Source organism: Bombus pascuorum, chromosome 6 (assembly GCF_905332965.1).
Source record: "Bombus pascuorum chromosome 6, iyBomPasc1.1, whole genome shotgun sequence".
Classification (NCBI taxonomy): Eukaryota; Metazoa; Arthropoda; class Insecta; order Hymenoptera; family Apidae; genus Bombus; species Bombus pascuorum.
The window spans coordinates 9,356,392-9,382,442 of NC_083493.1; the positions used below are offsets into that span (position 1 = coordinate 9,356,392).

General features: G+C 41.7%; 1 protein-coding gene across 3 annotated transcripts in view; it reads right to left on the reverse strand.

Moving 5' to 3' along the window:
- Positions 1-483: 483 nt before the first annotated feature.
- LOC132907758 (uncharacterized) overlaps positions 484-26,051 on the reverse strand; it is a 43,200-nt gene continuing 17,632 nt past the window's right edge. For all 3 annotated transcript variants that reach the window (XM_060961147.1, XM_060961145.1, XM_060961146.1), the window contains 2 exons: positions 18,579-19,000; positions 484-11,226 (listed from right to left, as the gene is read on the reverse strand). In XM_060961147.1, the coding sequence (XP_060817130.1) occupies positions 11,047-11,226; positions 18,579-19,000 (602 nt within the window). In that variant the 3' untranslated portion in view covers positions 484-11,046. The remainder of the gene's footprint in view (positions 11,227-18,578; positions 19,001-26,051) is intronic.

The window sequence follows — 26,051 nt, forward strand, 5'->3', positions numbered from 1 at the left end:
GAATTATCGAGTGATTCATTTGATCGAAGCTTGGCAGTTTTTCGAGATTTTCAGATTGTACAGATTGTGACAAAGTACACGATAATGATCCTCTTAGCGATAGAGCTACTATATTCGATTACGAGTTACATTCGATTACGATTCGATTGGAATTAGATCAATGATAATTGCACAAGCTTCCTTACTGTTAAGTAATTACGTGTAATAGGTAGGTTTATCGATTTTCATCTATATTGGATATAATCTCTGATAATTTCTAACTAGAGAATTCCATGTTAAGATATGAAGGTTTAAATTTTGCACAGATCGATACGTTATCTGTCGCAATCCTTTTTGAAGATCTCCGCATAGTATTTTGTGAAATTTACGCTTAACCTGATGCTTTTCTTCAATTTCTTACGATTTACTTATCTTCTACGTAATATGCTGAAAGAAGGATGAAAAGAAGGGAACGGTGTGGGAAGGGAAAAAGAGAAATCGAACTGCGCTCGAAGAATCACCCGAACGTCTCCATATACATTCGGTGTGTTCACATTTATTCAATAAAATAAAAAAAATATCAAGTACAGTAATAATACGGCGACACATAATGACACCGCCGCAATCAACGTTTCATAACGTTACGATATATTCATAACTATAAAAGTGAAAAAATCTGTACAATGAAAGACATGCGGGTAGCGAAGAGATGCCCCCGTCCCTTTGCGAACTCCTAATGGTCGACACTACGCCACACGAAGAGCGTCAATCCGAGTGCGTGCGTGCGTGTTCCTGTGTGTATCCACGTACACATATTTTGCAATACCGGAGAAGAAAACGAAGAAAAGACAAAATAAAAAAGAAAGGACGAAAGAGGAGCAAACGCGAGAGAAAGAAGGGAGCGAGAAGCGTCGCGACGTCTTCGGGGCGATGCGTCGACCGGCGATCGGGCAGCGGACGCGAGAACAATTATTGAAGTAACGACCATGGGGAGTGAATAATTACACGATGTTAGGATTATAGAATAATAATAATTAATAATAATATTAATAATATTAATAATAATAATATTCGGATAATAATTCAATCATATATAATAGGTAATAATAATACATTCTCGTAGTACTTAAAATTATACTCAAATAAAATTAATAACATAAAAAAATTGTCATAAACTAAAACCAGAAGTAATCAATAACATAGTTCGGTAGTGACTTAAATAACACAGCATCGTATGATCGGGCTTCGGTTTGCTTATTCTTCGTTGATTTCTTGATATCGATGCTCGGTTTGAATTTTTCTTAATAAAAAGCGATATAGAAGATATCGTTTCTTTATTTTAGTCGAGGAAAAGATCCAAGTGGTCAACGATGAATGGGCAAACTCGTGGCCGTACCTTCGCATTGAAGAGTAAAGAATCTTGACGGAAATGAAGGAAGGAAAATGAAGAGTGAAAGATGCACGACAAAAAGAAGAAACAGAGCTCGAGAACGCAAGAATAGAGAAGTGAAATGTCGCGGCGTTTACGCGCCCTCCAAAGGGATGCGTAAGATTCGTAGAATACGGCGCATTCCTTTTCTTTTTCTTTCTTGTTCTCTTTTCTTACCGAGAAATCGATGAAACGATCGGACCGTATAATCTTTCGATTTCTCGTTTCGCTCGAATAATCATTTAAGAGAAAACCAAAGAAGAAACAAGTTAAAACAAAAAAAAAAAAAAAAATGAGTGAGAAGAGGGTATGGAAACGAAAATAGGATGAAAGAAACGTAAAGAGAGGCAGGAGCGAAGTAGAAAAGTAAAAAGAACAGAGAGAAAAGGAAAAAAAGAATTGGAAGAAGACAAAAAATAAATTAACGGTAGATACCGTACTTTTCTCACTTACACGTGATATAAGGGGGGCCTGTTACATAATACGATATTTTACGCTTGTAAATAACATATCACGTTGACCGCCGTACGTCTTCCGTCCAATCACTCGCATCGGGACAGTCGTTAAGCGAAAACGCAAAAACTCCTAAAAAGGAAAGAGAGAAAGAAGTTCTCCTCTTACACACACGTTTACGGAGTTACAAGTTATACAGAGTACAGAGTAGAAAAATTTGTGTTTGTTTCATATTCTTTTGTCTCTCTTCTTTTCCTGCCTTTCTTTATCTTTATTCTCATTTTTATTCGTTTTTTTTTTTCTTTTGTTTGTTTTGTTCTAAGCATCTCAAGCGTTATGCAACGGCTCGCATCGTCATCCCTCTCCTTCGTTTATTTGGTCGCTTCTTTGGATTGGTCAGCTGGACGAAATTTCGTTTCAAAATATATATATATATATTTCTTTCCCGCGTTTCGCAATAAAACGTTTTCGCGCGCAAAACACTTCTACTATACGCATCTAAGCATATACAATATATATATTATATATATTATATATATATATTTCTCTCTGTTGTCTCTCGTTCATTGTTTCGCTGCTTTCGTTTCTTTCTCCCCGCGATCCCTTTCTCATTCTTTCTCTAGCGCGTACACGCGAAAGAAAATCGTCTTCGTTCGTCCGAGCCAAGCGAGAGAACCCAGGAACGATCGAGGAACGACCGTTTTTCCTCTTCACGTTTCTCGCTTCTTCGCCTCTCTCGAGCAGGGGGGAAAAAGAAGGAAAGTAGCAAAGGTGAACAGGTTTTCTCTAAGTCCAGACTCTATCACAAGGTTGCTGCGAGCTTTACAAACGGCTTGAGAGTCGCCACGCCTCTTTTTATTCCTCTCTTCGTCCTCTTTATTCCTTTCTCGTACGTTTTTCTCGGCTCTCGTTTCGTTTCGTTTTCGCGGATTTTTCTCAACGTAGAAAGGCATCGCGAAACGCTTTGTTTCGCTCGCCTCGTTGTCTCTCTAACTTTCACGCAACTCTCATACGCACTCGCGAACGAGGGACCAAGGGAGAAAGATTGGTCCCTCCGCGTCTCGATCACACGTTTTCTAGCCCTTTCTCTCTCGCATATAGTGTTACGAACAGATCGCGGCGGTCTATATGGTCCACGGGACATTTGGCTACAGGTAACGTTATTACTCTTTTTTTTTTCGTGATTTTTTTTTACTTTTGTTTGTTTTAGGTTTAATTAGGCGTTTAAGGGGTACGAACAATCATCGTCTTACGTTTAAGTGGGGCACATTCAATTACGATTACACACGGTCGGATATTACAGGCTAAGTATTATTATGTCTCTTAGACGTGACTCCATTGAAATCGAACGTTAGTTTTGTAGAATAAAAATCATGTTGGAATTTTCATAATTAGACAGGAAGAACTTTGTTTCTTTTTCTTCTCTGTCGTTTATTTCCCTTGCATTTTGTAGATACTATACACAGAGTAAATAGAAACTGATTTCTTGGCTGTATGAATAAAATGAAAATAACTGACAGACGGTTTTGTGAGTCACTTCTAGAGGGAGAGAGGGAGAGAAAGAGAGAGAGAGAAAGAGAGACAGACAGACAGACAGACAGACAGACAGACAGACGGACAGACAGATAGATACCATCGATGAAGCGGAATCGCAAAATGGGCGAATATCGATACGACAAAATGGCAACGTGCTTCGCTTTTTAGGAGTTACAAAGAAATTCGCGGTGGCTAATTTGCCATCGTTGGCACCTGAAAAATACGCAACACGCATTATAAAAACGTTATTCTACGAGACTCGCGAGCTTTCGACCGCAAAAAATCGCCAAGTCTCGCAAAATCTTAAGTTCTCTTTCTTTCTCTTTTTCTTTTTATGGCAAACTTAAGGACAGTCTGAGCAAATGAAACATCTCCAATTCTCTCTTCCTTTCTTTTTTTTTTTTTTTTCTTCTTTCACGTTCGCTCGATCACACGCGCGATTATGCAACACTTATGTCATTGTCTTTGTATACTCGTGTATGTGTATGTACGTGTATAGGTGTATACGTGTAAGTATCCCCTAATTTCATTCATTATTTGCAATTTTCTCTTTTATTATTCTCTTCGTTAAATACAGTACGCTTTACGATTTCTCTTCTTTTTTCTTTGCAATTGAGTCGGGGCTCGCTCGATAGCGATTCTCGGATTTTAGATAAAAGTCGTTGGAAACATCGTAGGGCACACGAGCAACTCGAGAAAACCTCGGCTTAAATACTGGCGGGAGATTCAAGTTTTATATATCGTTCATGGTGCGCTACGTCGATAGGTAAGAAGAATCGGATGAAATCGAACATTGTCTTGTTCGAGATTGAAGGTTCTTGTCAAATAACGATATGCTCGATCTCGATCGACGAACATCGACGAAATTGAAAATTATCCCACGAACGAACGAAACGGAACCGGAATACCTTCGAAGAAAAGAACAAAACGACAACACACACGCGAGTCAAAGTATAAAAGATACAAATAAACAGTAAATACAGAGGAAGAACAACAGATCTCCGTATCTTAGTTCATTTTGTTAAAAAAAAAAAAAAAAAAAAAAAAAAAAAGAAAGAGAAAAGGACGAAATAAAACAAGAAATAGAAGAATCTCAATGACTGGTCCGATAAAAGACTAGTCTATCACCTATCAAACACCGTGTTGTAACCTCGAAAGCTTACAGTTATCACGATGCAACTGGCGGTGGTTTGATACGCGCGATTAATTAACCATAATGAATGATCGATACAAGGATAAGCTCGCGGGCGTTTAATGGAGCGCGGAACGTACAGCGAAATAATCAATTTCCGTTGTGGTAAACTTAGCTTAGAATCATCGGGCGAGATCATTCACCGATCTAGCCCGCAACGTAGACTGTTTTTGATGATTTTCCACGCTTTCGTTTTTGCCTTCTTCGAGCGTCCCTTTGCTCGCCCGCTTCGTTCGTAGTAAAAAGTTCGGTGGCGCGATCAAGAGAGGGGAAGAGGAAAAAGAACGAGGTGTCGATATCGTTTGATCCTGACGACGAAGATAAAAAGTAGAAAAAAGAGAGTCGATGAAGACGATAGAAAATGAAGCGAATAAAATTGCGAAGAAAATTAGAACACGCCAGCCGTTGATAGACCAGTTTGCTCATCTTGGAGCGCGCCACCGAGAGATCATTGGAAAGTTTCGTTTTACAATTAACGATTATGATTACGAGCTAACACGTACAAGAGGGAATTAATCTTTCGATTCACCAATTCATTTGGTTGAAACGAATTAAAAAAAAAAAAAGAAAAAAAAGAGAAAAAGGAAAAAGCAGAGAGTAGTAAAGAAGGATAGGGTTTATATAGAAATAGGAAAGAGAGCGAGACGAAAACGAAACGAAACGGCGAAAGAAACAAAATACGAGAGGTATAGGATGCTCTCGATCCCGATACGAGAATCGAACACGTTTTCTTTACCCTTAAACGGGGTCATTCTCTCTCTTACTCCTGCGGAGAGTTAGGGGGATAATTGGGAAGGGGTGAAGGGAACGGGTACATTATAATATTCATACGATTATTCGTTACAATAATCAGATATTTCATTAATAATTACGAGATCACAGTGACGCTTTGACGCGCGGGGATCTCGGATAGGCGGGCTGCTTTTGTTCGACTTTAGCTATTTGGTTGGCCAGTTACTCGTGAGACTAGCCTTTCTTTTTATCTTCGATCTGATTGAGCTGATTGATTTCTGTTTGAACTCTGGACTGTTTTTTTTTTTTTCTTTTTTGTGATTTTCTTCGATGATTCAGAAAATTGTTGACTCGACTTATGAAGAGTTTATTTCTTTGTTTCTTCTGTCGACTAAAACATGGCTCTCGGTTAAGATCAATCGAAGAAATCGGCCAGTGGTCCTCGAGTAAAATTTATAACAAGGTCGAAAAGGAAGAAATTCGTAACACAGCCTGCCCCCCACGATCCACATTGTCACAGTTACAGCTTATATTTCAGCCTCGGCTGTCATTTTCCGATTTTTATCAATCTCAAAGGAAAAATCATCGTTTTCAAACGAGAAACACCTCCACATTTCTTTCTTCTTTCCGATTCTTTTTTTTTCCCTCGAAAATCCTTTCTTTTGTTTTTCAATCGTTCATTCTCTCTCCGGGCTCACCCTTTTGAGATACATCACTACCATTATATTTTTTATGTCGCACAATATGCCTCGAAATAGCATTTCGATAATAATATATATCCAAATATACCATTTAAAATATATATATATATTTATATATATAAGTGTTTTCCATTATAATATATATACTTTTATTCATGTTTATTTATATAATTAATACGTTCTCAATATGGCTGACTACTACGCTACGTAAAAATGCTTCTATTAAGGGGAGGAGGATTGTTGGCTTTTTTTACCGTTTTTCTAAAGCGTGGTAAAGTTGAAACCAAAACATGAAAAGGAAAGTAATACGAAATGAACAGACGACGGGTGGAAAGGATACCGTAAAGAAAACGAAAAAAAAAAAGAAAAAAAAGTAGAGAATTAAAAAAAAAAAGGGCTCAGGGGACAATAGCAAATCGTAGACAGTTATGGTACTTTACGGCCCCACGAACAAGCGGCTATGTACATGCATTTTTTCTTATTTCCTGTGGTCGCGTTTAATCTTAATCCCATGTGCTTGATTGGCTTATCGTTTGCTCGACTGGTAGTAATAGCTTCTATTTCGTTTTACTAATCGCGTTTTCCTCGGTTTCTATTTTATCTCTTTAATTGTTCTCTTTTACTCTGACTCTTAAACCTACAACGGGGCTATGTTTTGCATAGGGCAAAAATTTGTTCGTGTTTTTCGGTGCTCTATTTCATTTTTCCCCCTTTGCGCGTTACGTTGGCTAACGTACGCGCAAAGAGGATATAGGCAAAAATTAAAAAATGAAAGAACGCAAACGAAAAGAGAGAGATTTCATTAAGTATAGCCGCGGCGGACTCAAAGGCCATCTCTTGGCGCAGATTTCACCGCGATAATGCAGGGAACGAACAGGAAGGGAAAAAGATATCTAATAAAAACGAAAAAATATTTTGTGTTTAACTACGTGCACACGACGTTCACGTTCAAACTACTTCCTTTTCCTTTGGTCGGAATGCTAATATAGAAAGGTTTCGCGAGCGCGATGAGAGCCCTGTTCGCCGGCTCCCTTCTCACGACGCCAATGGCAGTTACTATCTTATTACATCACAATTGTACGACGATCCTGCTCACTCTCGTGTTTACCCCCTCCTCGGGTAAATAGAGAGGAGAGAAGAAAACTCGATCGACAAAGAACTTAAACAGATTCTAGAAAACAAAGTAAACGACGAGAAAACCGGAGACAAGTTTCTGCTGAACCTCTAACCAAGTTTAACTACCATGGAACGAGGAGATGATTAGGGCAATACCGTGAAAAACCACGTCGAACAAAATGTCACTCAAGCTTCAAACGATAATTCTTCATCGATCTAACGGAACACGATTAAAGATACGATACGATTTAACCACCTGTCAAACATACTATCGCCAATTAATTCAACCAAAAGAAAGAACAAAAACGAACACACGTCGGACGAAATCACAGGGTGGAACGAAAGAAATGCTCGGCTCAGCACAGAACTTGTGCTCCCCAGAAACATGTTCGATGATTTCTGGCGACGAGTAGTCAGTGCAAAATACGTTATATTAAATTACTATTTTTACGACGAGAACATCAAGAGACTCTAGGTAATCCATCCGTCGAACTATTTCGAATTGGCCAGACGATGAAACAGCAACCAACGGTTTCCGCGAATACGTACTCGCGTTCACTTGGCTCACCTATACGCGACCAATCGAAATTCTTCCTCGGAGAATCAATCAAACAATCATCCTTCCTTTCTGCACGCTTTCTTTCTAAAGGGTGTTCCCTCTCTATGCAGTGGCGTGTCTTTACTTTTCTCGTTTAGAGGGAAAAAATATACACGCTACCTCGAAGAAGCATTCAGGCAGAGCTGACAGCTTCTGTTACATCTCTGTGCACTCGTTCATTCATTCAATAAACGACACACATCTCTCACGCGCGTTTCATCATTAGGACGAATGGCAGTATTAATTATCTCGCGAGAAGTACGATTAACGCGAATATTCGTACAATCTTATTTAGACTTATATGAATACGTTTTTATCTATAAATAAATACTACTATATTTTCTACACAATGGAATACTTTGACGAAGAACGTCACGAAATCTTATCATTTATCTAAGGTGGAAGAAAAAATGGGCAAACAAACAATAATAAAAAATAATAATATTATTATCAATAATAATATAATAATAAGAATTGTAATAAAAATGTTAATAATTATATGTATATTATACATAATTATATATGTATAATATGTATATAATTAAAAAAAAATAGATATATAAAAAAGGAGAAGTCTTTACTCGGGAGATAGAGACAGAGAGACAGATAGAACGGTCCACGGGAATACACTATCGTATCGACAGCCTTATGATGATTTTGGTTTCATCCCGTTCGAGACTCTCAGCACGAGGTTCGAAACAGGGATACTCTAACTATCCTTTAATTATAAATTCCACTTTCAGCTTCCTACGAACGTTCGCGCCAATTTTGGCGGGACGCGGCATGGAATCGCGAATATATGAAACAACCAAGACCTAAATATATGCTAATTAACGAGATCAAATAAAAAATGATCGTTCAAAGAACACGGAATCGTGAAAATCGATGAATAACAAGATAGAAGAGGAAAATAAGAGCAAAAGCGGAGAAAAAAGGATAAGTGAAAGAGAGCGAAGAGAATGAGCTTGTTTAAAAAAAAATGGAAATGACGAGACGCGAGCGTCGATCGTCAAGAAAAAAGCGTGAACGTTACGGCGAAAGACACTGTGAGCAGAAGAAGAAGAAGAAAAAGGAGAAAAATATGTGGAATATGAAACGAAAGATAGTAGAGAAAGATAGAAAAAAAATGACACACAGGAGCAAAGGATTTCTCATCCTTTGTCACGAGTGTCATGAAGGGCGTCCTTCGTGGAGGAGGGCGCCACTAAGAGCTAAGCTACCGGAGATCATTTGAAAACTGTGCACGGGACACGCAGCTAGCCAATTAAGATGCTGCGATCCTCGATCTATCGATTATCTACTTTAATTATTAAACGTCGACTTATTTACTGAATTTTAATTATTTTAGTTAAATCCTCTATACAATTACAATACGTTGCTCCCCTCTTCACGTTACATGTCCTCGTCCGTTTCCCTACCTGCTCAATCGCACATCTTATCTTTTCTTCTTCTCTTTATTCTCTTTGAGTTTTTCTTCTCATAGTATCATTTTTTTTTTTTTGTTCTTTTACTTTTGGAATATACTGAGAGAGAGAGTTAGAGAGAAAGAGAGAGAGAAGCTCCCCTTGAAAATCTTTGTATATACAAATGATTCGACCATCGCCATGAACGTCTAACGATATCGATCTTAATCCACGGTCGTTCTTCTTCAAAAATCGTAATTAATCGACCCTTTAATCGATCAATTCCGAATACCTTAAATCGCGTGAATCAAATTGTCGACAAATGTGTCTTGGCACATTTCTCTATCTTCTTTTCATCTTTTTCTCCTTGAGGATCATTGATCGTCCGCGAAACGACATGGACGACATGGCGCAGTATCATAATATCTCAGATAGAGTTCTGCCTTGCCTGTATCGGCTAGGTAATCGCGTTATCTACAAGCCACGTCAAAATACTTCCTACCGACGGGAACGGAACAGAGAGATGTCTTACGAGTAACGAGAAATTAAGCAAATGCATAATAAAAAAAAAGAAAAAACACAGAATAAAGGAGAGCAAAGTAAAATTGTACGGAGAAACGAAAATATGCATGTCTACTCTGTTTCGTTCTCGTGATCATACTACTTTATTTAATTTTTTTTATTTTATATCTGTAATGAGATCATCATTTGATTATTGGGTTAAGTCCTCTTTGGATCTCGTCCTTAGCTCCCCGTCACCCTCACCAAGACCAGTGTCACAATGCGATCGTCACTTTCGCCATTCATTCTATTCGAATATTATCTGTAAATTCACCCGGGAGAAATATATATATATAATAATATATATATATAATAATCAGTATATATATATAATAATATATATATAATAATCAATACATATATATATGTATATATTTATATTATCTTCCTAACTTTCTACCATGCAATATAACCTGAAGGCGAACGATCGGCATGATCGAACGAACAGTCGGTGTTCGATAATACACGTCGATCGCTGCTGCGGGCGAGAATACACCTGGGAGTCGATGTTGTATCCAGAGTCCATCGCGCGACGATCACGCGGATGATGAACTCTCTCGAGCAAGATGATACTAACTACAGCTCTAAGTAACCGTGATCTTGACCGATGTCGATGCGGAACATTAAAAAAAAAAGACAAATCAAAAAGAACACGGACTCTGGATGCGAGTCTTTGATCGTTACTCGTCGTCGTCGAGGCAGAGTTACTCGAACGTACGCGACATCGGTCTCCTTTTTACATCGAATCATCGTCAAACAACAAACATCAGAGAAGTATGAAATGGTACTTGTCTTCAGATAACTCTGACTCCTTGACAAGTAACGAGTTGACAAGCTCCACCCTCGTCGTCCTCGTCATCCCCGTCGTCAATACCGCTATCTATACCTCCGTATTCGTCGAATTCTTCGACTTCCTCCTCCTCGTCCTCCTCATCCTCCGAGTATTCATCCTCGCTCGAAACATCACCGTCGACAGGACGAGGGCGATATAGCATTAGTGCATTCTCGACCGCGGAAGGCGATAGACACGCATACATAGAAAATAAATCATACAAGATATCGCGTTGGATATCCCGGTAGGACGTCCAGCGGGAATCGTCCAAGCAGAGCCCTTCCTGCTGGTTACCCATCGGTCTTTCGACCTTCGAATAATCGATACCGGACGATGGTATCCGGACATACGTAGTGCGTGTAACGGGCCAAGAAGGAACAGTTGCTGGTTTACCAAGTAGCGACACGTCGTACTGGTTGTCCCTGATGTGGCTCCAAGCTTGGGTAATCATTCTTCGAGTTCTCGAAGCATCGTAGTCGTTCGTCGTGACGACGAAACGACAATTCTGTTGCGCCTATCGAAGGCGAGAGACCAACCTCCATCCGAGATACAGGGCCACCGTCGTCCACAAGGTCTCGCGGAGAGGAGCTGGGATAAGCAACGACAGGAAGCTGTCGGTGGATCCGCTCGTGTTGTTCGTGTTTGCGAAGCTTGGGTTCATCGCGCTCAGTCGAGACTTCTCGATCTCGGCAGCCTGGAACACAGCAGAGAAACGATCTGAGTATTCCATCAGATTTAGTTTTATTGCTGTATAGTTTGGTACAAGTACTATATTGATAGTACTATATGTAACTTTTCCCTGTCAGATCCTAAAGTTATATAAATACAGTTTCAAAAACTGGTAGGAAAATGGAATCATAGTTAGCAATAAGCAAAAGTAAAAAAAATCGCTGCAATTAAGCCGACACTACTACATAGCAGTACAGAATTTGAGGAAGGAAGTAAGTTTAAGAAAGACACAACGTTTTCCGTAGAACCTCGATAAGAGGAACTCGACGAGCTGTCGTGTTTCTGTTGGAGCAAGAATCACAGGGAAATGGGGTGGGCCAAAGAAAGACGGGGTTCAGGCTAAGGCTCCTCTAATTGGGAGTGTCCTAATTGGACGGAATTACCGTCGATTCGACACTCCTTGCGGCTAAGCCTCCGGCGTAGAGAAAGCACCGCGCTCTTTTTATCGAGTTCTCTCTGCCTGATCCCTTCGAATTTACACGAGAAGACGAGAGACGCTCGGGGGGAACACGACGCCGCGATTAAGGTCCACCGAGCTCCCTCGGGAATAGCGGCGCCACTTGCGCGAAACACAAATCGCGGCCAGAAGCGCATTAATACCGGTTAATTGTCAATTAATTTCCGCTTTGAAGAATTTCCACTGAGGAACAATTGGCCTGCAAAACTTTCCTCGCTTAAGAATCCGTGTCTCCCATCCCCCTAAACCCTTCTCGAACACAAAGGTCTTCGTTATAACTTGCACGGAACGCTTCATTATGCAATTAGTCATTAGGGGGTGAAATCAGCACGACAAAGGTTATCGATATTCTTCTAGTAATTCAGTTCACTCTTTTTCCTTACGATGAATTGTTTCATCCAAAGGAAATTTCGTTTTATTGAAATATTAATCACCTCGAGAGATCAGAGATTCGCGTCAAACTCTCTGGGTCTGATAAGCACCACGATAATATATCCCGCCAGCGATAATTCCGCTTTCTCCTATATCTGCTGGGCGAATATTTGCCGGCCAGTGTATCTTCCCCATTCCAAGAGAGTGGAGGGTGAAAGGGAGATTTCCTCTCTGTTTCCTCGATCACACCCGCAGTCCGCAGGGTGCGCGCGCGCGACTTCCGATCCTCGTTTCGTCTTAATCCACTCGTGGTGGCCGGACGTGCAATAATAAACGGCGAGAAACAGGGGGTGAGCTCAATCTCCGTGAGCAGAGGCTTTTATGGGGGGATGGCCCCATAATATCTGGTCATCGTCGACTTCGATCCGCCCCAATACAACTCTCCTTCGTCCCTCTACGTGAACCGGAGGATAGAAAAACACTCGGGCCGAATGTTGCCTCGTCGCGAGGAAAGAGATTACGCGGCGAATGAAGAGGGTGCGAGCGAGAGAAGTAGAAAGGCGTCGCATTAAGAAAGAATTATGGTCTATGGACTCTTCTCGTGGGAGTCCTCCTCGTCAATTAATAGTATCCCTCCCCTTCCCCCTACTCGTTCAAACGTCTTCCCCTCTTTCTATCGCGATCTTTTCTCGAGCTCTGTCAGCTGAATTTCCTTTTACTTCGAATCGTCTTAGGGAAGTGTGAAGCCGAACGAACGTTTCACGCGTCTTGTCCGTTATCATCGAGCCAGCTGCGACTCGAAACTTTCTCTCCCAACGACTATACAGGCATATGGAAAGATGGCGAGCAGGTTTTATTGCTTCGGGCCCGGAAGAGAACGCCCTGAATCGCTTGAGCAACGTGCGCGGTTTCGCTCGAGCTTCGTTCACCGTTTAAACGCGGAATTTATGCGCGACCCGGTCGCCAGGATTACGTTGTCGGTGTTTATCGTTGCCGGGACGGTAAATTTTAATTGTTCGTGGCAGCCGGTTGCGTAACTGGCTAAATATCGTTGCTGCAACCTCCTCTTTTCTCCGCTTTTCCGTTCGTTCGGGAACGCGTTACACCGCGCGGTTGATTTAATGCGAGGATTAGAGAAGGCTGGCAACTTTAATTCAAGTAGTGCGATGATTAATAATTCAGCAAACAGGAAACGCACGGACCAACCATTTTCTGTGGATTTAATACGCAAGACGATACCGTCCATTCTGAAGGAACGTGATACAGATTTAATTAAACTTCCTGTTCTGTTGCGTCGCACATCTTCTTTGACGAAGCTCTACGGCTTTGGAAGAACGGTTTTAACAAACATAAGAAACTTTCTGTCTCGCTACAGAAAAAAAAGTTGCTTTACTTAATGACCGATCCACGAGTTAATCTAAATATGCATGTACTTATACCTATGTACATTCCACCAGATAATATAAATTAACAAATGGTAGAAAATATTAACAAAAGAGAAACATTCGTTACAAATGGAAGAAAAGAAAATTCCTTTACCAATGCCATGATTTACAATTCAAACTTGATAAACAACATTTCTCGGTAAAAGAACATTACATCTACCTGTCGCCAAAAAATTCATCAAAATTAGATTAAACCCTGACGTCCGTGCCAACGATACAATAATAACCTTTCAATGGAAAACGAACAGCAACGCCATCAACTATAGGAGATCAGGATATTGAGCGACGTAATTGCGCAGCTCACCATGAAAATAGCCATTCGGATGGACGTTTCGGTAAGCCACGTAAGAAAACGTTCACAGGCAACTGAGATTTGCGGTCTGAACATCGAGGCACCCTGAATAGCAAATACGCAACGCACCGTGGACGATAAAACCCTCGCTACGATTCGATCTTGGCGAATACTTTGAAAGATGGTGGAAATATGACGTGAATCGTAAGACGAAGCAGTCGATCGCGTGCTTCGGAAGGAACCTATCGATTATGTAGCCAAGAGCAACGGCAAGAAGAGTGGACAGAATGTTCTTGCTAGATCGACCAAGGGATCCGTTATGCCACCGAGTGTCTAATGTATCAATTTGCGCGTCTATCGTTTGAATAACTGATAAATACCGACGGGACGTTCCATTAACTGCGCCATGGTTAAATCAGACTTCGAGGAAATCTAAGCTAAGCTAAAAGCGGGAGGAATATTTTATCGTGTCGATGAAGCAATTTTCTTGGTGCTACCGCGAATGGCTTCGACAGGCTTTCTAGGAACGAAAGATTGCGGAATACTTGGATGTCTGGCCCGTGTGATTAACCCTTGGAATAAAATTGCTCCATATTTGTATCTCTCTTTCTTTTGTAACTTTTTAAACTTCCAATATCCGGATTCGTTAGGGTTACCAATGAGAATTTCGAGATTCTTCCTTCTTTAAGGAGTAATAATTGATATTTTTCACATTTCTGTAAACTCGTATTAAGAATTCATATTTTTATGCGCTAATTCACAGAATAAAGAAATAGTTTCCATGAATAATAAATCACGAAGAGGTTGGCGAGTAATGCGAAGAAGAGATCGAGAGATCGCGAGGAAAGGAGAAGAGAGCAAAGGAGGCTCACGATTGCACGAGATAATTGAAGATAATTTTCTCGGCCCGTGGCCACGGCTCGTGCTGCCATGCCCACTTAACTTTCACGTAAGGGGATGTGACCACTTAGCCGTTACATGCTCGCTTACTCTCCATGCATATGTAAAACGTTGCCTTCGCATGACGAATGGGGAACGAACGGGGATCGTGTTTGTAAGTTACATTAGACCACGCGTTTCTTCGATCGACTCAGCTTCCTTCTGCACCAAGAAACCCGCGAAAGGTCGGAGGGACGCGATGACATCCGGTAAAAGCAATTTCCAAGGGTCGATAAGTCAATGCCTATCAAGTCGTGGATAAAAACGTAGGTACAAGCATGTCGTGATTGAAGTTACACCAAGCTCAATTATGTTATAATCACTTTTAAATCTTGAATGTTGTTTCGTACCGATAAAATGACTTAAGATTTGCGATAAACGAATTATCGAAGAGCAATGTATAGATAACGGAACAACTGGCCTTAGACTTAGAACCAGTCATTTAAAACTAGTCCCTAAACACTTAATGAAGAAAACATAGTGTAACCTTTTCAGCTACGATTCATATCTATGTCAGCGCCATCGTATCATAAAACTATCATAAAACTATAGAAGAGACATCAATCTCCACGAGCAAATTGAATTACTTCAACGTAAAAGAAAAGCCCGACAATTTCACCACGAAGGGAAGAAAATTTGTAATTAAAATCAAGAGAAAACAAAATAACATTTACCCTTTAATTTCATATATCGAAAACGCGAGACTTCATCACGTCGTAGTGAATATCGCTCGATCCAACCAGGCAAGAGTAAACGAAAAAAAAGAGAGCCAGGTCTATAAGACACAAATAAGACACGAATCTACTCTGTACACATAGAACAGAGGAGATACAGGAACATCTCATCTCTGCCCCATCGACAGATTAATCTGACACTTCGATTCCCCAAGAGGGAGGAACGCAAACACCATGCCGGAGATTCCGTAGAGACAATTCCCCGGCGGAGAATTCGCCACGATTCGTATTATCAACAAGCCTCGGGTCCTCGAGTTACCGAGCCGATCGGTATCCGATCCTCGAACGCGACGCGCAAGATTTCTTCAATTTCACGGATCCGTTCGCCCCCTTCAATTACCACCACTTAACCAGCAATAATTAGACGTTGTGGGATTGGGTATCACGCTGACGCGGACCTTTAAAGCGAATAAAATCGAGACGAGGGATAAAAGAAGGGAACGCCCTTCCGGCTTGTTCATCTTTTTCTCCGTCTCTCTGCTTTTTAGATGGATCGTTCTTTACTGCCCTCGGCTCCTTCCTCTCGATCGGCCGCGGCAAATCACGGGGAATCTCGTAAAATCGTGAAAGGCCTGTGCCTCTCCTCCGAGCTTCGGCGACGTGCGTAAGTGAAAAGAACGACCGACCGTAATAATCGTTGCCGCAGAAACCATTCTCTTCCTCTCGCGAGAGACGATTCGATGATTACTAGGGTTTAGATCTGTTTTTATGTTCGTTTATGCTTGTCTATTAGGTCTAAATCTCTGTGCTTCGTGTCTAGACTGTGAAGGAGATTGAGTACAGTAAAACTCCGCTAATGTGAAGTTCATTTACTCCAACGAAATTCCAGTTAGCGCGTGATTAAACGAATTCTTAGATGAATTTACTCATCTAAAAGGAAAATAACAGGATTGGTAAACTTTTATTGTATGAACTCTAATTATATGTAAACTATTTATCCACTGAAAGTTCATACAAGTGAAACCTCTGTAATCTAAAGTAGTAATCTAAGTAATGTAGTCTGCAGAGAGAAAGAGATGACCAGCACTCGTAAATATATTAAAACTATAAAATGCTTTTTTTTATAAGAGTATTCCTTCGACAGGAGAAAAAACTACTCCCAGAAAATATTTGACGCGGATTACATGGGACGTGCATCGATCGTGAAATTCAATCCAATTCTAATAAATCTACGATGGACTTTCGCATCGATAGGCGATCTTCCGTAATTCGTTTGCGAGTGTCCGCGAGCAATTTCATCTGGGCTGGGTGTAAAAATGGAATTCTGCCATAAAACCGTCCGATGTCCTATTTCTCTCACCTGTCTGTCCGGGACAAACAACCGGGAACCACTCGTAAAATCAGTGGGACATCGTTCCGAAGCCGTCGATACATATTAGATCGAGTGATCAAAAGAGACAGGAAATGGAGAAGGTAAAGCGGGTGAGACGGTGATGAAGTGGTGGCTACACGCAGGGTCGTACACACTGGGAGCAATACTAGACGTCTTAACGGTAGCGGGCAGATATTTATTGCGCCCATGGGACGCCGTCGGTGGCACCGATATAACTAAATTCGCGTTTATGACTCTGGCTTGACCCACTCCAGCCGCCAATTTCTCTCCTTTCTTCCGCAAACCAGCGAGAAAGAGAGGGAGAGATAAAGAAACCGCGACGAAATGAGACACTGAATCATTCGTGGGACCATTAAATCGTGGATATCGCGATCATGGCACGGGGGATTCTTTCATCGGTCAGATCAATTTTCGGGAATTGACGTTGCTCCACGTAAGTAGAAATGTATCGAATTTTATATGAGAAGAAAATTATATGGGCTCCGCAGCAAGTAAACCGATCAACTACTTTTTGTTAATTTCTTAATTTCATAAAAATGTTTGAATTAACTCTGCTGTCATCCTCGTTATTTTTTCATGTTTGCATCTCTTCAGGGATCCTCTCTTCTTGGACTATTTCACCCTTAAAAAGCGTGGAATAGGCAAAAGGTACAAACATTACATCGAAAAGTAAAACCAAATATTTAAAAATTATGTATATACAATTTGCTAATATTTATTGAGATATAACGTCCATTTCCGGTTATGTAGAACCGTGGGCAGCGGAGTTAAAAGACAATTCTGTTATGAAGGATGGTCTCTGAAGAAGCAAGCCGATCAACTCTACTTTTTATTAGGTTTCTAATGACATTGAAATTTCTAATTAAAAAATAACCCCGTTAACCGGTTGAAGAATTTAGCATTGCGTTGAAATATGGTTAAATTGAAACGTTAAATATATAATACCCCGAGAATGTGAATAGAATAGTAAAAAAATGTTGGAGATGTGTACGGTAAGCTACGAGAGGGTGAATAGGATAAAATTAATTTAGGAATTGAGGGCGTAAAAATGCCGAGGCGGTAGGCGAATTTTATTTTAAGGCATCCCTTTTTGGCATCTGCGTATTCCGGCGGTTTTATAACAGTCACGCTACAAGGGTGACTTTATGACGAGTGAAAAAGTATCGCGCGGGGGTGGATGGAATTGTGACAGGGATCGCGCAACGCAATTATTTTTACGCCGCGTACTTCGCACCTGTACTCTTCGCATCGTAAACACTTGGCGTTACGCTCGCGTTGACGATAAGCTCGACATTCAACCGTAAAAACTTGAAAACAATAGAGCCATCCTGAGCTTTCCCTTTTTTTAGCGTCAAAAATTCAATATTGCATTTCGAGCTTCTTGATAAATATCTTTCTTTAGTATTTTCAGATTTTTACGAGATGTAATTTCGCAATACTGCGATTGTCTTCAAAATAACTTAAAAATATAGAAAGAGTAAGAAACGAACATCTTTTATAGATAGAAGGAACTTAATTGCGCAACTCCATCTTTTCACAAACTTGTTAATTTTAGTGTCAGGGTATGTATCGTACTGAACTTCTCAGAAATCAAACAATTTATCTACACGAAGTTCATCGGTTTAACTGCAACGTTACAACAGTACGGCTCTTACGTAACAACTATGACACAAAGATAAGTTCCACGAAAAGATTAAGTTACAGAACCTTCTGAACTATCACCCCGATTCGGCTAATCCACTGACCTTGGTCTTTGACGCGTGGAAATCGTCGGCGATGTTCCTGAGGTTGGCGCCTACGGTCGCCCAGTAACTTCCATTGAAGGCCTGTCCAATGTGGCCGCAGCAGCACTTGCAAATTGACTTTACGGTGGATGTCTTCTTCACGGCCGCGGAGCTACCACCCTCTGAGGCAAGTCTGCGTCTTCGCGGTCGTGGCCTTGGGTTTGGCACCGGTGCCACGCCGTTCTCATCATTGCTGGCTTCCGGAAACTGAAATGTCGCGTCCCTGGTTGGGCTGCTGGGCGCAGATACGGTCACCTGGGGCGCAGCGGGTGGAAGTTGCTCCACGGCAGACAACACCAAATCCGGCAGCGGCATACGAGCCAAATCCGAGTCCACCAGAACCATTGGATGCCGATCGTCGCCCATTCTTCGTGGCAACCGATCTGAAGAACACAAGAAATTCGTTTAATTTCATTCCAGTTTTCTGGGTCCAAAATTTGTCAAGTATTATTTTGAAAAGAATTTATTTATGAGAAAAATTGTGTTGCTTTCTTTAAAGATTAAATTAACTCTGATCTGGAGAGTACAGGAAATTCGTGTCACTTAACTGAAGGTTTGCTAGCCCACAAAATATTCAAGAGTTAAAGTGAATTCGCCAATAAAGAAGATTGTTTCTTCTGCCTAGAAATCTATATTAAGTCTGATTTAATAGAAAAGGAAAATTCAATTTCAACAAGGCAAATTTAAGTGAAAGTTTATTAGTTTGAAATCTATACAAGCTATCTTATTTTTGAGAAGACTGAAGAAGATTTATCGGCAAAGAATGGATCGTTTCTTTTCTCAGGGTTGATATTAACCGCTTCGTTCTAATCGATGCTAAATGTCTGTGAATATTACTATGACCTTTACAAATAACTACAGAATGACTTCGACTTTTTTGCTTCGTTGAAGATAAACGTACGATCGAAGATTAGACTTACTAAATCGTGCTTATCTCACGATCTACAAAAGTATTTCTAAAATCCAACAATTCGAATGAAATGCCAACTTCAGCTAAATTTCAAGATATCGTGGCAACTGTCTAATCAACTTCGACCGCAATTTGTCAACTTTGCGAACCACATGCGCGCGTCGGGTTTCGTCGGCGTGTCCCATAAATCTCGCGTAAAATTCAGCCGGATAACCGAGCGCCGTACGAGATCGCCTTACGTGCGAGCGTAAAGTTCAAACTTTCCTCGATCATCCGATAAGTACAAGCTCGACGATTCATCATCGCCGTTTCGATCGCTCCGAGCGATCTTTCCGACTGCCTACTGAAAACAGATGGCCGCCGCGATATCGTAATCGACGAAATACGCGGTCCAGCCGATTTGTATTCAGCGTATCTGGATTTACCATCGATAATTAATCGTGGCACAAAGGCAAACGTTGCGTCACACAATGGAAATGCTACGATCTACGCACGCATGACGGCCGCGCGCCTTGCTTATAAGGTTTAATGCCACGCTCTGGCTAGACAACGGTAAAGGCGACCACCGGGTTGCCCTGTAATGGTAACTAACGACATTGTTGGCTAATGATTGTCTGAAAATTTACAACGCTCCATACGATAGCCTTCGTTCCGTGATTTCGACATATCTAACCTACACACATATAGATGTACACGATATATACATAGAAAGTGCAAGGATATTGTCAACACGGATTATATATGGTACTGTACGTGATCGAGCGTTTCTTTGAAAAAACGGCAGAATTCAAAGGAAGAGAAGAAGTGGAAAAACGAAATAATCGAGGCTGAGTATGGTATCTGGCGGTCAGGAAACGCTTGATATCGGACTGCCGCGCGGTGCGCCGGGGTACGCGTGTGTTTCGCCACTTTTATCGCTGCCAGTAAGCCCGAAGAAGCGTTTTCCGATTGATAAGTGGCCACGCGCGTTTTACGTCTCTCGCGTCGACGCCAGATAAACGCAGTGTAATTCCGGCTGAGAGAACCGGTAAACAGAAATACACTCGTTCGGCCGCTTGACTCGCTTTTACGACGCCTCTGATAATTAAGAGCGGGACACCGGAGAGGGGTCAGGCCCCGTGGTAATTAGTTTTAACGAAGCCTTTTCGCTGGCTCGGCGGTTTCGTCGCGAGAGAGGGCCTAACGGTTTACTGTTCGCGCCAACTCCGAGACGCAGTAACGCGTTTTACGAACCGCGAAATGGTACTCGTAAACCGAGTACAACTGGTTTTGAAATTTTCGGAGCAGGAACGTTATCTACCGCCGCGGATACCGAGGACGTAGTTAAATATCTTTGAGAAACAACCAGCTACTTCGCATCACGGAATCAGGTAAGACGCTTCGATCGCACCGTATCATGCGAACGCGTGAATAATCACGTTTGCATCAGTGACGTATACTCCAGCTTCGTTTTTGGTTTCTAAAAGGCGCTTGTCGGTTAAACGTATCTCTGTTCGCGAATCTTCCTATGGTAGATTTTGAGTTAGAGCAATCAGAATGTAAAACATAAAACCGACGATTAAAAGATAATTCATAGAATACAACGTTAGCTCTTCTTCGATCTTTCTCTCTCTTGAATAAACAAAAAAACCTAAAATATTTTCAGGAAACGAAAGCAAGAATCTTTTACATATCTTTTTCGAGCTTCAAAGAGTATCGAATAATAGACTATACGACCGAAGAGAAACATGATTCAAAGGTTATAACAGGGTTACAGTATCAAGAATCCGATGGCATTTCAAGCTAACAAAAGGAAAGACCAGCAACCAAAGACTAGGTACATAATCTCAACTTTCAACAGAGCAAAAATTTGCGAAAAAATCTATCTTTTCACGTCGATAACCGATACAATCATCCACCGACAAGCTATGAAATTCATCTTTTCATAAGCGAAGAACAGTTCGCGCCTGTGGGCTGCCAGAAACATTTAAGCGCGCGGGTTTTTCGCGCGATGTGCGCCGCGTGCGCGTAAATCGAAGCCATGCGTGACAAAATAACAATTCCTCCGCGCCTCCGGCCGCCATTGTCTCAGGGACCGGTCGCAGTAGCGCGCGCGCGTGCGCCCTCGTGCGCTCGCGCGGTTGCATCCTTGACATTTCGAGTAAACGTCCGCGCTAGCATTCGCACGCGCACCACTATACTCAGGCCACACTCTCTTGAGGCTCTCTTTCGCTTGTGCAACCCGTACGCGCGCGCATCGGCCACACATCGTCGCCTACTCACATCGAACTGCTCGATCGCGAAATCTCTAGCAAACGACAGGCTTTCCACCGCTTGCAAAACAACCGCTGCGCTTATCCGAACGTATCGACGGTCTCGCTTCGCTTTCTACCTCGCGATTTTCCTCGTAAAATGTCACTACACACACATGCCAATATGTATATTGGATGGAACACGAACCTGGTGTGAACGCCAACCTATTCCAAAACCGATTTATGTAACGATCTGTTGTAATTATCAATGCACGCGAATGATTATTAGCACGGATTCTGTCAGCTCGCGATTTACGACCGCCTTCAGCATGACAAACGGCCAGCCTAATTCTAATTTATGCCCCGGGGAAGTTCGACTATATCCGACCTCTTACAACCGTGCAATTTTCGCGCGCTTTCCTGTGAGATTCAAGGCGACCCGCTTTTACTCGCGTTAAGATTTCATTCGCTTTTCCCTTGGTTCCACGGTACGTAATATAATGGCAAGATATTAAAAGTTTGTCGGTAACTTGAGTTCTCGATAAGCCAGTTCTTCGCGATGTGGTCGGAAGAACTCGTCTTCGTGAGCGGAGCAACTAAAGGGGGAACGAGAAGAGCACGGCTCGCGCGTCCCATAAAAGCGTTCGGGGCAAAAAGTGCAGCGCGCACGTGGCCAACACCCGCATGCACGCTGCGTTCGCGGTCTCGCGCGCGGACATTGGATCCGCGTGCATCAGAGAGGACGTGCACACGCGGTTCGAGGGCGGGGACGTCGGGTTGGAACCGACGAAAAAGACTCGAGAGGAGAATGGTTGTACATAGAGGGGACGTGGAACGAGTATATAAAGAACAAGAAGGTTGGGACAAGGAGGAGGATCGTGAGCCAACGAAGAGAGGGGAAGGGCGTTTAGACAAAAAAACGGGGTTGACGAGACGAAGCAAGGAATGTACGGCTAGAAAAAAAAAAGAAGTTCCACGAAGAGATAGAGCGGTGGAGATAATACGCGGTGGAAAAAAAGGGAACTCGAGAAAGCAAAAACAGGAACAAGAAGGGAAAAAAGAGAAAAGTGGCGGAACGAGGGGGAAATTTCGAGTGTACACGGACCAGCGGGAACACGCGAGAGACAATGTACATTATGTACACGCGTTATGTCAAAGAGGCAGAAAGAGAGACGAAAAAAGGGCGAAGAGTGGGAGCAGATTGAACGCTGGCAGCATATGCGAGCACGTGACTCACATGGAGCGCCCTTTGTACGCGTAAGTGCAACGCAACTTGTTACAGTATACGTGTAACGTCAACCCTAGCAGCGCGAGCGCGATCTCCCGCACCTATGTGTGCGTAGGTGCGAGTGTACGTGTGCCTGACAGCATACGTGAGCAGTGGTGAACGCTCAACTGCACAAAGAACCCCTCTCAAGGCCGCTGCAGCCGCGATACACACCAATGAGACGCGTGCGCGCGCGACGACGACTCGCGCGTGGAAACACTCGCGAATCGCGAGCGGTGTCGAGCGTATACGGGCGAACGCGCGCTCAGTTTTTATCGTGTCACGCTTTTGCGGCTTTTCAGAGACAATGAGACGGAACAGTCGAACTGCGTCGTTCCAATGATCGGTTGCTCGTTTCGTCAGAACCTCCTGCTGAGGCTGTAATGGAAATTAATTTTTACGCGATTTGGTAGTCGGTCTTGGAGTTCCTATGGAGTCACTGTTAAGTACATTCGGTTGATGCATGCATATGGGGCGCAGGTGGAAATACAGGATCGGTCTATTTATGACGATCTTCTGAGTTTAAATGTCACTCGGTAATTAAAAGGGTGAATTTTGAGATTCTTTTGCTAGACTTTTACCGTACAGAAATATTTTCTAGAAATGACAGGCAACATTCTCTAATCGATTTCTGTAATTATTCCTACAATACGTCTAAAGAACCAAGTCAATCTCAATGTTTATACATTATAACGTAATTGTTTGGTGCAGTTGCTTTGTCGTCAAAATGCAAATATAACATAGTTAAAGTCGTCAATACAAAATTAATTAAAGGCATACAATGAATTTTAAAGTCGTTTCCTCATTAAAGATAGGAAACATGGATTATATTTCTCCATATGATCTTCATTTATGAAGGAGGTCGATAAATCTTCAAGATATACATATGTATACGCCAGACACATATTAAATATTATTGTCAGTTTAATACAATAAAACGTAAAACCACAAATGAGTCACCACGAAGAAAGGTCGAACCATCCAACCACACTTACGCGTGCACGACATTTCTCGTTCTGTAATAGAAAATATCGCCGGGCCTATTCGAGAGAACTGAAGTCGTAAATACGCGATGATTTCTCCAGGATGTGGACGATCGTTCAAGTAACGTTCCTTAAATCGCACTACGGTGAACGTACTGTACAAAAGCAGCGGGTTCTGCGTCTTACTTGAAACCTTACTCCGCTTGACTTTCGAACGCTTCGCGGAAATCTCGTAAAACCTCCAACTCCGATATAAATGTTCCCCACCAAGCTGCACTAGCAGTGGACAATCGATTCGCGGCGTACTCCATTTTTTTTCACCTGAGAATCGAACGATCTTTCGCTGTTTCGAGTAATTCCCTTCGACGAGGCAAGATCTCGTGCTCGCGTTGTACCAACGCGATTGCCCGGCATAGAAACGGCTACGGTAGATACGTTATCGCGATACGGGCAACGAGAAAATTGTAAAAATGAGGGAACAAGGTTGCGCCACGACGCGGCCGGCCATCGATTTCCTACGACTATCTGATTACCCAATAAATTCTGTCCACCGGTTCGCGAGCACGAAGCCCGATCGGATTCTGCGGTGCAGAAGTCGTATCGAGGAAACGTTCCGGAGCTCGCTCGACCGATTGATTACACTCTTATTGACTACGTGACTCGCGATTTCGTTGTCGGCGGAATTAATCGAGGTTCATAGTTGATTGCTTGCAATGTCCCTGCGCTCGACCTACAATGTATGCATGATGAGGAAATTCTGGTGAAACAGAGAATAGAAAAATCGTGAATCTATTTTAAGTTTCCAGCATTTCGGTTAATTCGAATGTTTTGATTTGCTGCATGCGAAAGTAAATGTGTTGGAGGAAGGAATATTTTCAAAAAAGTCCCTGCGCAAAGGTACGTGCCTCTAGTAGATGCGAAAGTATTTGCACACCATTTACATGTCGTAATAATTAAGTATAGTAAATTTCGTATTATTTAGTAATACTTTTATACAAACTATATTTTAAATAACAAAGAAGAAATATTATGAAGATGAAGTATAGAACTGATCAAAGAACATTTCATCGAAAAGTACGTGGAAATATTCTTCGCAACACTGTAGATCTGTAACTAGAAGTTATACGCTCGATCCAATAGCTCTACTTGTATCAGGCAACGACAAAGCGATGCATAGCTTTCGTTTGCGGTATAATCACTAAGAAGCTGCACACTGCTGATTATATCGTTAACTGGCGAATCGCCACTGCAAGTTGGTCACGTGTTGCCACCGTTATTCGATGATTGTAATTACAAGCGAATCAAGCCTCTCTCTTTGTTTCTTTCTTCCTGTTGCATCGCGGCCAATAATCGACCGAGAATCAAGCGGAAACCGATACCACTAAGCTGATGGAACTCGAGATTCCACGAACATGGAATAGTCTTAAGCTCCGGAATTATGCATGCGATAAAATATATTCTCTGATTAGAAAATATTCAATTCAATAGAACATTCTATCGCTGTAACGTACTTAAAAAATTCTCTACTTCGCTTAATACGTCGGTTTCCAATATATTTTATGCGCCTCTACAATGTTGGAGGTATTATCGATAAGTTTTATAAGTGAACAGTCGCAACTTCCATCGAGAGAAACAAAGAACTGGTTTTGCGAGCTTTAGCTGTCTGCGTGGAACGCATATTCACAGTTCGGTTCAGTTGGTTTCAGTATATACTTCGCTTCTTTCGACGCAGCCATATAAACAGTATCGATATTATCATTTGAATATTTCCCATGAATATTCATATCGTGATAATGAAAGCAATATTCATTAACCGAGATGAAACTTTAGAAAATTTTCTTTTTCTTTTAAGCAAAAGAAGGAAACTTTCAACAAACGATTATAACGATTCGAAAGCGATCAAATAATGGAAATCACTTGGAAAAAAAAATAGAAGCACACTTTGTTTAGAGATTGCTATAATCAGGATATATTTTGGAGGAGTTCGTGAGGAAAAACAGCGGTAGATCTTCACGCTCGATAAAATCACGATGACGAGCCGCG